We start from the raw sequence: 14,841 nt of genomic DNA on the forward strand, positions 1-14,841 counted from the left end.
ATCGAGTGATTTCAAAAAGTACCTTTACTTAGCGTTTTATAAGATTTGTAACTTTCTTATTTTTACATATTTCTTTTCATTTTTTTTATGACGTATGTAAACACACATTTTAAGCAATTTGGCATAAAAAAACGTTTTTTCCAAATTTCGAGTTAGCGTAGTATAAATTGCTGGTGTCGATTTCTTTGTAAATAGGTAAATAAATCTCGCAATCGATATCGATCACGATGACCAGTCTGTCTAACTAGACTACCCCACTACGGTGCCTACCCTGCGGACTACCTAGCGGGTTTACCGGGGCTCCGGCTCGACAAGCAGGAGTAGGAACTTGTTGGTTTTTAGTCAGTAAGAGTCTGACACTCCCTCTCGCCTCGCTCTGACGAGAGAAGTCATTGGATGATTTTCCCCCCTTCAAAAAAAGACTAGCCCACTAAGCAGGAGATATTATAGTGCATAAATGTGTGCGCAAACACAGGTACACTCTCTGTTCCTTCACTCGCCGAACCTGATAGAACGGCAGACCAACACGATCGGAGAGAAGTCAGGGTCAGGACTAACGGATTCGCTTGCTTTCCGAGACATGGGGATGAAACAACGCCGAACTTCCTGACTCCGAGCTAATAGTCAGCACAGAAAATCGACATGAAACAACCCTTGCGTTGTGTTTCGTTGTGTGAGTGAGCTTATCGGGGGCACAATTTCCCCTTTCCCAATCTTCCCAATACCTGATTCCTCAACAAATCTTTAAATTCCTAACCCCCAAAAAGGCCGGCAACGCACTTGTTAAGCCTCTGGTGTTTCGAGTGATGATACCATTTTCCATAAAAAAACACATATATCTGATACAAATAACAAAGCACGTTCAAGATAAAAAACCTAATTTTATACGAATTTATCTAATCTTCATAATTCAGTACAGCGCCGGAACTGCTTATATTATTATATTTCCTAGTATTGTGACATTTATTTAATGATTCATTACTTACTTCCCTTGTAGTCTAGCGTGTGACTGTAAAAATACATAAATAATAACATCATCACCGTCGTTATTCAGAGGCGGATCAAATATAGAGAGCGCCATGATAGGCAAGCATCTCACCCGGAGCTGCGGGCTACCTATCGGGTTAACCGGAGCTCCGGCTCGACAAGCAGGAGTTGGAACGGAGTGGTTTCTAATCAGATAAGAGTCTGACATTCCCTCTCGCCTCGTCCATGGCGAAAGAAGTCATTGGATGATTTTCCCCCTTAAAAAGAAGGCAAACGTCTCATAGGCATCCCTAAGTTTTTTTTTTTGTCATTGCCGCCATTCTATGTACAATTAAGCAGGCGCATCTGGCTGCGCCCCTCTCTAACTTGGCGGCCATTTTTTAAGGGGATAAAATCATCTAATAGCTTTTCCCTTTGATCATTAGTGGACGTCTTTTTTTATCTTTAAGGGGGGAAAATCATCCAATTACTTCTCCAGCCTTGAGCGAGGCCACAAGTACTGTCAAACTCTTACTGACTAAAAATCACCCCGTTCCTACTCCTGCTTATTGAGCCGGAATCCCGGTAACCCGCTAGGTAGTCCGCAGCTGCGGATCAGGCATCAGCCCTACTGGGCCCCATCTGTGGCAATCTGATGATGGCTCTTTGAAGCGCGTGTAGAACGCGACGCACCGCACGCACGGGTCTGGTTCTGGTTGGGCGGCGAGCTACCCTTGCTCAATACAATAAACGTATATACTAGATTGTACTTAGTTAAAAACAACTTTAATATTTTTAAACTGAATCATATCATCTGCAGTACATGTTAATGATTCATTACTTAAATACTATCGGGTATTGATAACATTCGATAGAATTGCGTAAAATTATTATCTATGTCGTAACTAGACCAGCTAGCGCAGGAGATATTACAGTACTTGTATGTGCTAGTATATATCTATAATAGTATCATCATCTGACCGGAGAGAGGTTCCTTTTAACTAGACTAGCAATTTCTAAATCATACTATTAATTATTCTATGCAGATATCGAGCTTTCCTCCGGTTTTGGAAAGTTTCTCAGTAGTAGCACGGAGTCTGGAATTGTGTCCAGTATATGGCAATAGGTTCACCTCCTATTACATGGGACTTATAACACAAATGGTGAAAAGTGAGTGTACAGTGTATAGCGGCATTACATGCCGTAATGTGTACCTAAGCCTACCCTTTCGCCTTTTGGAGATAAAAAGGCGAAATCGAACCCGCAGGACTACAACCGCAATAATTTCGTTTAGAAAAATAGACATTACTTAAAATAAAACTCAATAGTACTTATAAAATTACTTTATTATTAACTTATCAACTTACAATATAAAATCTAAAAACCTAATTTAAAAAAAAAAAGATGGTAACACACAATTGAAGTTGGCTCTCCGACTATCACCCATAAGGGTGATAGTGTAAGAGCCAAGGACTTAGTAGAGGATGTCATCGGCGGGTGCTCTCTTGTAGAAAGCCCTGGAGACGTCTGCTGGGGGGCGAAGGCCGAGCCAGGCGAAGTAGCCACGACGCCAGAGCAGCATCAGACTCAACATGATTGGAACTGCTAGGAGCACTCCTGGAAAATAAAAAAGAATATGTATGTATGTATTATAAAACTGCCGTGTTCTTCAAGCGCTACTGCCGGATAAGGGGTATCGGGTTAGATTCCCGGGTCGGGCAAAGTAGTTAAGTTTTTCGAAAATTTCCCAGTAGCTCACCCCCTATTACATGGGACATATAACACAAATGGTGGAAAGTGAATGTACATTGTACAGCGCCATTACGTAATATGCACTTCTGCCTACCCCGTCGGGGATAATTTTTTTTATATTTGATGTGTCGACGTTTGGCCGCTATCTCGCCTGGTGGTAAGTGATCAACCTATTCACTCGGGCCTTGAGGACACCCAGGTTATACCCATCAGGAAACACAGACTCCGGCAAGGAGTTCCACTCCCTAGCAGTTCGCACAAGGAAGCTTGAAGCGAAGCGCTTCGTGCGAGGGGTGGGACATCTACCATGAAGCAGTAACGCTTCGCCGATTGTCTTGTGGTTCGATGATGGAAAGGACTTTTTATTAAAGGGGGAACATCATCCAACGACTTCTCCCGCCCTGGGCGAGGCGACAGGGAGTGTCAGACTCTTACTGATTAAAAACCACCCCGTTCCTAATGATGGAAAGGACTAGGGGGAATTAAGTTGTGTAGTATATCGCTTACCAATAAGAGTGCCAAGCAGGATGGCTCCATCTTTCTCGGGCCTGTGTCCGTATTTGTCGACACAACGCATGGTCCTGTGGGAGTCATGGAGGTCTTTCATGGTGTGACCTCGCATCTCTATCGGTTCCTGGCATCTGAAAAGCAAATGGTTTAGTTTAAGTCTTTGACTGCCAATAGAAAACTGTTGAAGGCAAATCCTCCGCTAACGTCGGTCACCGATGACCACCACGGCGTTCAATGTGTTAAAATTATTTGAAATAACTTTGAAATTCTTTCTCTTGTGTTGAGTGATATTGAAGTCGGGGAATGGAGTAGATGACTCATTTTTATTTTAATGTCCGTTTAACACAACACTCCCTCTCATTAAAGCCATGGCAGATACTTTTAGAACACTTTATTTAAGGTGACTGGTAATTATTTAGAACGATATTTAAACACGTGAATGTACTCATGATTACAAACAACTTTCCCATATAATCTTTTTTTGAATACGCATTACTTTCATTTTTATCACAATAACAAATCAAAAAAATTTCGTACGTGTGTGTGCTTTCGCATGATCAGCTGTTAGCAGCGAGGCGCCCGCTTAATCGGAAGACTAGTAGGTATTTTGGAACTTTACGTGCGCGTGCTAATGAAATTTTGTTGTTTTGTTATTGTAATAAAAATAAAACTAATGAGTATACAAATAAAGTTTCTTTGGGAAAGTTGTTTGTAATCATGAGTACAATCACGTGTTTAAATATCGTTCACTAATTACTAGTCACCCTATTTTTATAACTTGTAAGGTAAGTCTACTTACACCATCAGCGTAGCATTAGCTCCCTTGCTGTCCACGATGGGAGCCAGTACATCAACCATCCACTGGGTAGAACAGTCGCAGAGGAATGGATTATCAGACACATCCACCTTCTCCAGGAGATCCCAACGAGAGAGGAGACGAGTGTCCACCTCGGTTAAGTTGTTAGATTTCAAATAAAGCTGGAAAAATATGAAAAATGAGTCACAAAATGTATTGAGAGGTTTTTTAAGAAGTAGTGTGCTTAATCAGCACATTTTAAAGTGTGGGAGAGCCATGCCTCGGCACGAATGGGCCGGTTCGACCGGAGTGATACCATGGCCTCACCGAAAACCGACGAGAAACAACGCTTTCGTTGTGTGAGTGAGGTTACCGAAGGCCCAATTACCAATTATACCCCCCTCCCAATCTTCCATATACCCGATTTCCTAACAAGCCTTAAATTCCTAACTCCCATAAGACCGGCAACTTCAAGTGGCGGCGGCGATTGCTTACCATCAGGTGATCTTTACCGGCTTATACTATAAAAAACTCTTATATGTACATAAAAATAATCTTGCTACAATCTCCAAACTTGACAATCGGCATGGAAATCGCAGTTTAAAACGCACGCCTCTGGTGTTTCAAGTGTCCATGGGCGGCGGCAATTGCTGACCATCAGGTGATACGTCTGCTCGTACAGCGGCGTACTCCATACCTGCGTGGTTCAAAGGTACCAAACAGCGCTACTGCCCGTTCTTTAACATTAAATGTTTGTTGATGTATGTAACATGTCGTGCGGGCCTGCGGACGGCGAGCAAGGGTAGTTCATCGCCCGAACAGAACCAGACCCGTGCGTGCGACGCGTCACGTTCCGCGCGTCCCTCAAAGAGCCATCAGACCACCACAGATGGGGCCCAGTAGGGCTGATGCCTGATCCAGAGCTGCGGACTACCTAGCGGGTTTACCGGGGCTCCGGCTCGAAAAGCAGGAGAAGGAACGGGGTGGTTTTTAGTCCGTAAGAGTCTGACACTCCCTCTCGCCTCGCCCAAGGCGGGAGAAGTCATTAGATGATTTTCCCCCCTCAAAAAAAAAAAAAACATGTAAAACACAGGGAGCTGACAGCGTAACAGGGGGCCTACTCCGGTTCTCGAATCCGAAATTTAGTAAAATTTTATTGATTTACTAATGAAATTACTTAATATAACGTTTTATTTTTAATTTTATATCAAAACTTATTAATTTATTTTCATTTCATTCGTTCATTTTTGTTCACGAAAGTTCCCAATAAATGGAATTGTAGTACGAAATTTGCGAAGTTTCGGACGAAACTTCGTTTTTCGTTGAATTAGAGTAGACCCCCAGTTACCGGGGCTCTGGCTCAAAAAGCAGGAGTGGGAACAGGGTGGTTTTTAGACAGCAAGAGTCTGACACTCCGTTTCGCCTCGCGTAAGGCGGGAGAAGATATTGGATGATATTCCCCTATCAAAAAAGGCTGTTGATGTATATATTGACTGCACGGTTGGTGCGGTGGCTGGGCAACTGGCTGCCGCGTAACGGGTAGCGGGTTCGATTCCCGCACGGAGCAACTCTTTGTGTGATCCACAAATTGTTGTTTCGGGTCTGGGTGTCATGTGTATGTGAACTTGTATGTTTGTAAACGCACCCACAACACAGGAGAAAATCCTAATGTGGGGCAACGATTTTAAAAAATAAAAAAATATATACAAAACATGTCCTACCTCTTTAACCAAAGGCCAGTCGAAAGTTTCTCCAATATCATCAGGTCTAGCCAACGCCTTGGGGTCCAAGTAGCTCAACGATGGATTGAAGCTGATGTGTAGCTTCTCAACGCTCTCGAGTCCCGCCAGAGCCATTGGGCCAATGGTCCTCAGTTTGGGCATGTTGCACATGTGTAGCTCCTTCAGTTTGCGCAGACGAGGGAAGGCTCTGGAAAAGTGATTAATTATGACTATTAGGTTTGGATGTTTCTTTTTTTTTAAACGTTGCCCCACACTAGGATTTTCTCCTGTGCCGTGGGTGCGTTTACAAACATACAAGTTCACATACACATGACACCCAGACCCGAAACAACAATTTGTGGATCACACAAAGAGTTGCTCCGTGCGGGAATCGAACCCGCTACCCGTTGCGCGGCAGCCAGTTGCCCAGCCACCGCACCAACCGTGCAGTATAGTTTGTCATGAGGTTTTAAGGCGTATAATAATTTTAATGAATTTATTATTATACTAGCGGACCCGACAGACGTTGTCCTGTCTACACGTCTTTAATTTGAAAATTTGTCGGATCCAATGTAAAACATTCCAAAATCAACAACTACTAATAAATAAAAAATTAAAAAAAAAACACTGTCCAGCGGACAAAATTGTGAATCTAAACCATTCTCAGATCCCCTTGAACACACACAAAAAAATTCATCAAAATCGGTCCAGTCGTTTAAGAGAAGTTCAGTGACATACAGAATAACATACAGAATACACTTACAGAAGAATTATATATAAAACATAACCCTCCTTCTGGCGCAGTCGGGTAATAAAGATTGTGACTCTTATGGTGCTTTTCCACCAGAGATGTGCTATGTGGTTATGCTACGAAGATGTAATAGCTAAGCTGTGAAACTATTTGACCGTTTCTGCTGATACTAAGTTATGTAGCTGTGCGAGGAAGATACGTAGCTCGAGTATGTATACGTTATATCGATAGTATTATATAGTAGAAAGTCCTAGCACGCATTTTTTCATATAAAAAATATAGCTTAGCTGAATCCGTTTCCATTAGCGCTAAGCTATCGGTACCAATGAATGTGATTGGTGGAAGCCAAACGCATCCACAGCAACGTATTATAGCACATCTCTGGTGGTTTTGCTCACTCAACCAACGAGGCAGTCTAGAAAGACGTTAATAAAGGTGTAATATTTTATTTAACAACTATCATCTAACATCGTTTTATTTGACAACTGAATACTCACGGATACTCGTCAGAGTTGACGTCTATTGCGACAATTGGATTCTGGTTTATGTTCAAGTAAACCAAGTCTTTAGCCTCTTCTAATTCTTGCGGGACAGCCGTCAACTTGTTGTCACTGAGGTCCAGGTTCTCCAAATAGCGTGGAGTATGCAGAAACTTGCTCGGGATCTCGTCTAGTTCGCAAGAGCGCATTCTTAAAACCTGTAAAAGTACAAGATGTAAGATCAACGCCATCTGTTGTCGGGTAGGTGGAACTAAAATATTTTCATTGCCGCAAATTAATTTAAATGAAACAAATTTAAGTAGAAAAAAGTAATTTCGCAGTCTATATTAAAATAAAAATGTATTCGGTAATCTAAAATAGTTTAAAAATAATAATAAAAGAAATTATATAACTAATTCATTTTGATATTTTGCGCTACTCGACACTAGATGTCACTAACCTTTAGCATCGGCAAACTGGCAATAGCAACCAATGTGACATGGTCTATGGTTGTCAAGGGATTTCCACTTAGGTCCAGTTCTTCTAATTCTGGCATGTGCTCGAATAAGTCCTGGTTCAATGAATGCAGGTCATTGTACGCCAAATTCAGTACTCTCATCGATGCTAGGGGCTCAAATTCTTCAGGAGCGTAACGACCCTGGAAATTAAAAAATAAATATTCCAACACGTCTAACACTGCTGAAGGGCGAACCATTCACCTAATAAGTGCATATGAACTTGTATGTTTGTAAACGCACCCACGATACAAGAGAAAATCCTAATTTGGCGCAACGTTTAAAAAAAAAGAAGTAAATGCTAACCTCAAACCAAGGATAGCATCAAATTTTCGTCAACAGTTAATTTTTTTTAGGTTATGTTCATTCATTCATTCATTCATTCATTCATTCATTAAAATGTTCTTCCACTGCCTTCACCCGCCTCCCCGTGGTATAGATAATTAGCTTATGTGTTATTCCAGACAGTATTATTTGACGTGATTGAGTAACAAACATACACACAAACTTTCGCATTTATACATATAATAATATTAGTAAGATAAGATTTTTTGTTAGATATATGAGAATGGATTGAATTGGAGATTTGGATTGATCGCAAAAGAGTGGCGGGAGATTTTAAAACAAATTATACTAAAATGTCATCACATTTCACATTTTGATTTCATTCGAATATTCATTGGATCTATTTCGTATGATTTTACGTACAAATGTGCTTTTCTGATTTATTTAAAATAAATAATTTTAATTTTGATTTTGCCTGGTCCGGGAATCGAACCCTTAACATTGCTTTAGGATTTTCTCCTGTGTCGTGGGTGCGTTTACAAACATACAAGTTCACATACGCATAACATCCAGACCCGGACCAACAATTTGTGAATTACACAAAGAGTTGCTCCGTGCGGGAATCAAACTAGTCACTAAACTAACGAGGCTATTATTTTCGTATTATGGGTGATGAATTAGTTTTAAGTAATTCAAATTATTATACTTTTTATATCACTTTAACTGTATAGTGTATTGGCTTGAGCTTCAAAAATAATGCCTGTTTTTGTACCAAATAAATAAATAAATTATTATACGACATATTAGTAGAATACTACATTGATAAGTATGTCTTTTGGAGATTTCAATAATTAAAAAGGCAGAAATAAAACAAAACTATCTACCCTTGCTTGACAATGAGCCTCAAAAATTTAATATAACATAAGACAAATATAACAACATTATTCCACGGTACCTCAAAAGCGTGTGGGCTCAGTTTGTCTGAGGTCAGCTTGTTATGGCTTAGATCAAGCACCCTCATTTCTTGCAGATCCCTGAAGCTAGCATTCTCAATGTATTCAATGTTGCAACGGGATAGATTCAATACTTCTATTGTCAAATCGGCGATCACTGTGATGTTTGTGAATCGATTCTCGCTTAAATCCACCGTCGATGGCTTGAGGTCGATTATGTCTGAAATTTAAAGAGATTACGGTTAGTTATTATTGTCTGCCAAGTGTTTAGAGTATGGCTCTTAAGCCTTTTAAGTGTGGGAGAGACATACTTCGGCATGAATGGGTCGGCTCGACCGGAGTGATACCACGGCCTCACAGAAAACTGACGTGAAACAACGCATGTGTTGTGTTTCAGTGTGTGAGAGAGGTTACAGGAGGCCAAATTATATCCTTCTTCCCAATCTTCCCAATTCCCCAACAACCCTTAAATTCCTAACACCCAAAAGGCAACGCACTTGTAACGCCTCTAGTGGTTCGGGTATCCTTGAGCGTGCCTACGTTTACTCATGAATCTCTTGATGCGATTTTATGTCTTCTAAAAACGTATAACTACAAATGCAACTAGAATAAATATCTTCAAGCTATTTTCGACTTTACTGCCTATCAATATTAAGGTGGAAATCTGCTTGACCATTTCAAATGTAATGTAATTTTTCTTACCTTCCCATTCTTTTATCGTGAAGAAAGTCGTGATGCCCTGGTCAAAGCAATCTACTTTAGTGTCCTCACATTTGCACAATTTGCAGATATTAGAATCCTGGTAAGGGATTGGTTTTGATGTAGTAACCGTAGTAGTAGTAGCTGCTGCAGTGGAGTTTGTCGCTGAAAAAAAATTAAGAGGTTAGTAACGCTATTCGATACTAGATGGCGCTGTATTTAGTTTTAGTCGTAAGTTACGCACAACGTTCAATATAAATTGGATTGTTGCTTTATCAACTGATTTAAATGGATGTAATAAGTTGTTTAAACGTTATTTTTAATAAGAAATTACATTCTAGATGAACCAAGTTTGAACTATGTAAAGTTGCAGCTATTCCCCAATAGATGGCGTTACTAACCTTCATCACAGTTCACTGCAAGTGCTAGACATCCTAAAATGACACACGCTAGCACGCGCACACCCATGTTTCCTGCGAAATAATATGAAAATACCAATGACAAACAGTTGTAAGGCGTTACTGATATTTTATCGCACAATCTTAAAGATAAAAACAATACAATCAGCAGTTTTAGTCAAATTCAACCAAATCTTGTTTCATTTAAAATTACTAAGGAAATTATATATTTAGAAATCATTTTCAATATTAGCAACTCATGAAGGATGTAGCGAGGTTGACTGTCCAGGCGACACACGTACTTAGGTATCGTCATGAGCTAATGTTCACATGTAAACAGCAGCTCATGTAGTGTAGATGTCCAGTCAACAAGGATGTAGCCAGGTTCACTGTCCAGGCGACACACGTACTTAGGTATCGTCATGAGCTAATGTTCACATGTAAACAGCAGCTCATGTAGTGTAGATGTCCAGTCAACAAGGATGTAGCGAGGTTTACTGTCCAGGCGACACACGTACTTAGGTATCGTCATGAGCTAATGTTCACATGTAAACAGCAGCTCATGTAGTGTAGATGTCCAGTCGACAAGGATGTAGCGAGGTTGACTGTCCAGGCGACACACGCACTTAGGTATCGTCATGAGCTAATGTTCACATGTAAACAGCAGCTCATGTAGTGTAGATGTCCAGTCAACAAGGATGTAGCGAGGTTGACTGTCCAGGCGACACACGTACTTAGGTATCGTCATGAGCTAATGTTCACATGTAAACAGCAGCTCATGTAGTGTAGATGTCCAGTCAACAAGGATGTAGCGAGGTTGACTGTCCAGGCGACACACGTACTTAGGTATCGTCATGAGCTAATGTTCACATGTAAACAGCAGCTCATGTAGTGTAGATGTCCAGTCAACAAGGGTATAGCGAGGTTCACTGTCCAGGCGACACACGTACTTAGGTATCGTCATGAGCTAATGTTCACATGTAAACAGCAGCTCATGTAGTGTAGATGTCCAGTCAACAAGGATGTAGCGAGGTTCACTGTCCAGGCGACACACGTACTTAGGTATCGTCATGAGCTAATGTTCACATGTAAACAGCAGCTCATGTAGTGTAGATGTCCAGTCAACAAGGATGTAGCGAGGTTGACTGTCCAGGCGACACACGTACTTAGGTATCGTCATGAGCTAATGTTCACATGTAAACAGCAGCTCATGTAGTGTAGATGTCCAGTCAACAAGGATGTAGCGAGGTTGACTGTCCAGGCGACACACGTACTTAGGTATCGTCATGAGCTAATGTTCACATGTAAACAGCAGCTCATGTAGTGTAGATGTCCAGTCAACAAGGATGTAGCGAGGTTGACTGTCCAGAGTGTGTTTCTCGGAATTTATCATTGTAACATAACTTAGTTCCACTGTATCGTGATAACGTATCTGATAGATAAGCTAGTACACATTTCTATTCAAAGAATGGAAAAAAATATATTATTTTAGGTTAAAATATCTACCTACATTGTCTAGAAAGATCATACAGCCCATTTAACAAATGGCCTGCCCTTTTTTTGAGGGGTAATATCATTCTATGATTTCTCTCACGTTGTTCGAGGCGAGAGGGAATGTCAGACTTTTACTGACTAAAAACTACCCCGTTCCTACTCCTATTCTTTGAGCCGGAATCCCGGCAACCCGTTAAGTAGTCCGTAGCTCCGGGTGGGACCTACCCTAGAATCGTCTCTAAAGCTCCGTACTCAAATACGGTATTACTCGTTGGAGCTAAGCTGACGAGTAAAATCAATGGCATGGGCTTTCGTCCATACATTCAGCATTGATCTATAGAGGGATGCCCGTCGTTCAGTATTCACCGAACAATTTGAGCCAATCGCTCAAGGATGGAGAAGTCATCGAATGATTTACTTCTCCTGCCTTTAAAAAAGGTATTACACAAAGACGGTATTGCTCAAAAGATTCAAAAGAGATTTTTCAAATTGGGTTTTTCTCGTATACTGCACTTAGTAACAGATACGATGGAACACGTCTGTCCATAAGCAACCTATTCACTCGGGCTTTGAAGACACCCAGGTTATACCCATTAGGAAACACAGACTCCGGCAAGGAGTTCCACTCCCTAACAGTTCGCATAAGGAAGCTTGAAGCGAAGCGCTTCGTGCGTATATAGATAAATATATTAGTTCGCCACAAAAACTACAGAACGAAGTATGATAAAATTTCACACACAACATAAATCATGACCTGGATAAACAAACACAACATTTTTTTTATCCACATGCACAAAAAAATACTAGTAAAACAATTTTAAATTACCTTCTTTCCCCACTCTCCTTAAGAATTAAAACATTAAACACTAGTTTCTTTTATATGTAAATACTTCTATAACACATCAACTTTGCCCCGTAGTATATGAAGCACTGCAATTCAAAATGTCTGCCGTGTATTATCAGTATTATCACCTGTTATCGCTATCACAAGTACCTAGATATGACTCACGATACAAAACACAATAGGGCCATCGGTTAGTGTGAAAATGTTGTATAGTTCTTGTCTACTTATAGCCAGGGTATAGATAAATCAATTATTAATGATTGAATTGTTTTAATTTTACAAATTGACTGGCTTCTGCTTGCGACTTCGCCCGCTTTCTGGTGGGATAAAAGTGGCCTATGTGTTGCAGACTATAGTCCAGAGCTGCGGACTACCTAGGGGGTTTCCGGAGGTCCCGGCTCGAAAGGCAGGAGTGGGAACGCGGTGGTTTTTAGGCAGTAAGAATCAGACACTCCCTCTCGCCTCGGCCAATTCGAGAGAAGGTGTTGGATGATTTCCCTCTCTCGAAAAAAAAACAAAAACGAAGACCATAATCTCTTACCTCTGTCCCAAATTTCATTCCGATTCCTTCAGCGATTTTGACATGATTGATTAACAAACATACACGCAAACATTTGCATTAAAAATATTAGTTTGATAAGATTTCCTTTCCTAATATATTTCCTTTTTTCCCAGAATATATAACTGAGTCAATAATATTTAAAGAAATATAGAAATATTTTTAGTCATGCTACCGTTATCCAGTTTCTCATATCTTATCTTCTATTTCACTTGAAAAAACATAAAATGTTAATGAAAAATGGTGTTGTATCCTTTTGTGTCTTAAAGGACATGTAAGGTCGGTTCATATCTGACGTAAAATACGTCGAGCGTATCATCGGTCGTACTGACGTATCATCGGTTGAGTGTGAACGGTCAAGTGTTTTTCTATACATTTGTCTGTTCTGGCGTTACGCGCCGTCAGCTATAAATCTTCCCGTAGGTATATTGTGTGAAAATATCTGTTCGCTTTTTGTCAAAACATGGGGACAGGGTTAAGAAAATATTATAGGTAGGTAAATAAAGTCTTGACAATCTATTGTGAAAATTTTATTTCAACGTTCCAAAGTGTTTGTTTAAGAATTAAGTGTGGGAGAACCATGCTTCGGCTCGAATGGGCCGGCTCGACCGGAGTGATACCACGGCCTCACAGAAAACTGACGTGAAACAACGCTTGCCTCGCGTTTTGTTGTGTGAGTGAGATTACTGTAGGCTCAATTACTCCCCTCCCCGATTTTTTCAATCCCCGATTCCCCAACAACCCTTAAATTCCTAACCCCCAAAATGCCAGCAACACACTTATAACGCCTCTGGCGTCCATGGGCGGCGGCGATTGCTTACCATCAGGTGATCCATCCGCTCGTTTACTGACTTATAACATAAAAAAATGCTATGACTTTAAGTTTAAAACTCTTAGGTTCTTCTACATAAGAGGATTTATCCGGAGCTGGGGACTACCTAGCGGGTTTACAGGGCTCCGACTGTAAAAGCAGGAGTAGGAATGGGGTGGTTTTTAGTCAGTAAGAGTCTGAAACTCCCTCTCGCCTCGCCCAAGGTGGGAGAAGGCAGTGGATGATTTCTCCCCTCTAAAAAAAGAGATTTTACTGTACCACGCTTGACAAGAGGGTTGGTTGGAGATCGCTGTTTGAAAAAGTTCTGGTTTATCCGACAGCGTTGCAGCCTGCGTACACAAAATTCCCAACCTCAAAATCAGATGATTTTTATTCAACACAGCAACATGAGAATTTTAACAAATCGATAAATTCATTATATAATTAATCTTTTGATAAAAATACAATAAATTGTTTTATCATTAAAATATCGTTTAGTGGGTGATCATGAGCGTTCTTATGACTTTGACGTCACGCCTTATATCCCCGAATTGGTAGGCAGAGGTGCACATTACGGCTAATACCGCTATACAATGTACACCCACTTTTCACCATTTGTGGTATAAGTCCCATGTAATAGGGGGTGAACCTATTGCCATATACTGGACACAATTCTAGACTCCGTGCTACTACTGAGAAATTTTCGAAAAACCGAAAAAAGGCCAGTAATACTTTGCCCGACCCGGGAATCGAACCCAAGACCCTTTGTCTTAGTCGCATTTGCTACCACTCGACCAACGAGGCAGTCTAACTTTGACTGCCAACAAAAATCTGTTAAGGGCAAATCCTCCGATAGCGCCGGTCACTTTTACCCCCCATGGCGTTTAATGTGTTAAAGAAGGTCTCGAGATTACTAATTCATGTTCATATCCATGGGACTATGGGCCCATGGTCTCTATGCAGAATCAGGGGGCCTACTCTAATTCAACGAACGAAAAAACTTCGCAGATTGCATACTACAATTCTATTTATTGCGAACTTTCGTGAACAAAAATGAACGAATGAAACGAAGATAAATAAATAGGTTTTGATAAATATAAAATTAAAAATAAAACGTTATTTCAAGTAATTCTATTAGTAAATCAATAAAACCTACGGCCAAAGATTAAACGAAACTTCGCTTTCGATGGGTGATTTTCCAAAAAACTTTAACTTTTATTTAACAAATCATTATTCTCCCGCGTATTAAGCATAGTGGTAGCTTATTATCATCCTTATTTTTATTGGATTGGTTGAGAGCAGTGTCAC

General features: G+C 40.6%; 1 protein-coding gene and 1 long non-coding RNA gene across 5 annotated transcripts; one reads left to right on the plus strand and one right to left on the minus strand.

The window, feature by feature from the left end:
- Positions 1–2,294: 2,294 nt before the first annotated feature.
- On the minus strand, positions 2,295–12,313 carry LOC118280202 (leucine-rich repeat neuronal protein 3). The gene is made up of 10 exons (XM_050701937.1): positions 12,146–12,313; positions 9,829–9,900; positions 9,431–9,592; positions 8,731–8,948; positions 7,436–7,633; positions 6,994–7,193; positions 5,746–5,953; positions 4,028–4,206; positions 3,226–3,359; positions 2,295–2,583 (listed from the first exon to the last, which is right to left on the minus strand). The coding sequence occupies exons 2-10, from the start codon at positions 9,893–9,895 to the stop codon at positions 2,441–2,443; spliced, it is 1,509 nt and encodes a 502-aa protein (XP_050557894.1). The 5' UTR covers positions 9,896–9,900; positions 12,146–12,313; the 3' UTR covers positions 2,295–2,440.
- LOC126911998 (uncharacterized) lies at positions 9,907–11,867 on the plus strand. 4 transcript variants are annotated; one of them, XR_007706603.1, is made up of 3 exons: positions 9,907–10,131; positions 10,456–10,671; positions 10,888–11,867. It is a non-coding gene; the product is annotated as an uncharacterized LOC126911998 (long non-coding RNA). The 4 variants fall into 4 exon arrangements; XR_007706605.1 differs by having other exon boundaries at positions 10,118–10,239; XR_007706606.1 differs by lacking the exon at positions 9,907–10,131 and adding an exon at positions 10,222–10,317 and having other exon boundaries at positions 10,426–10,671.
- Positions 12,314–14,841: the final 2,528 nt, after the last annotated feature.

This window comes from Spodoptera frugiperda, chromosome 21 (genome assembly GCF_023101765.2).
Source record: "Spodoptera frugiperda isolate SF20-4 chromosome 21, AGI-APGP_CSIRO_Sfru_2.0, whole genome shotgun sequence".
NCBI lineage: Eukaryota > Metazoa > Arthropoda > Insecta > Lepidoptera > Noctuidae > Spodoptera > Spodoptera frugiperda.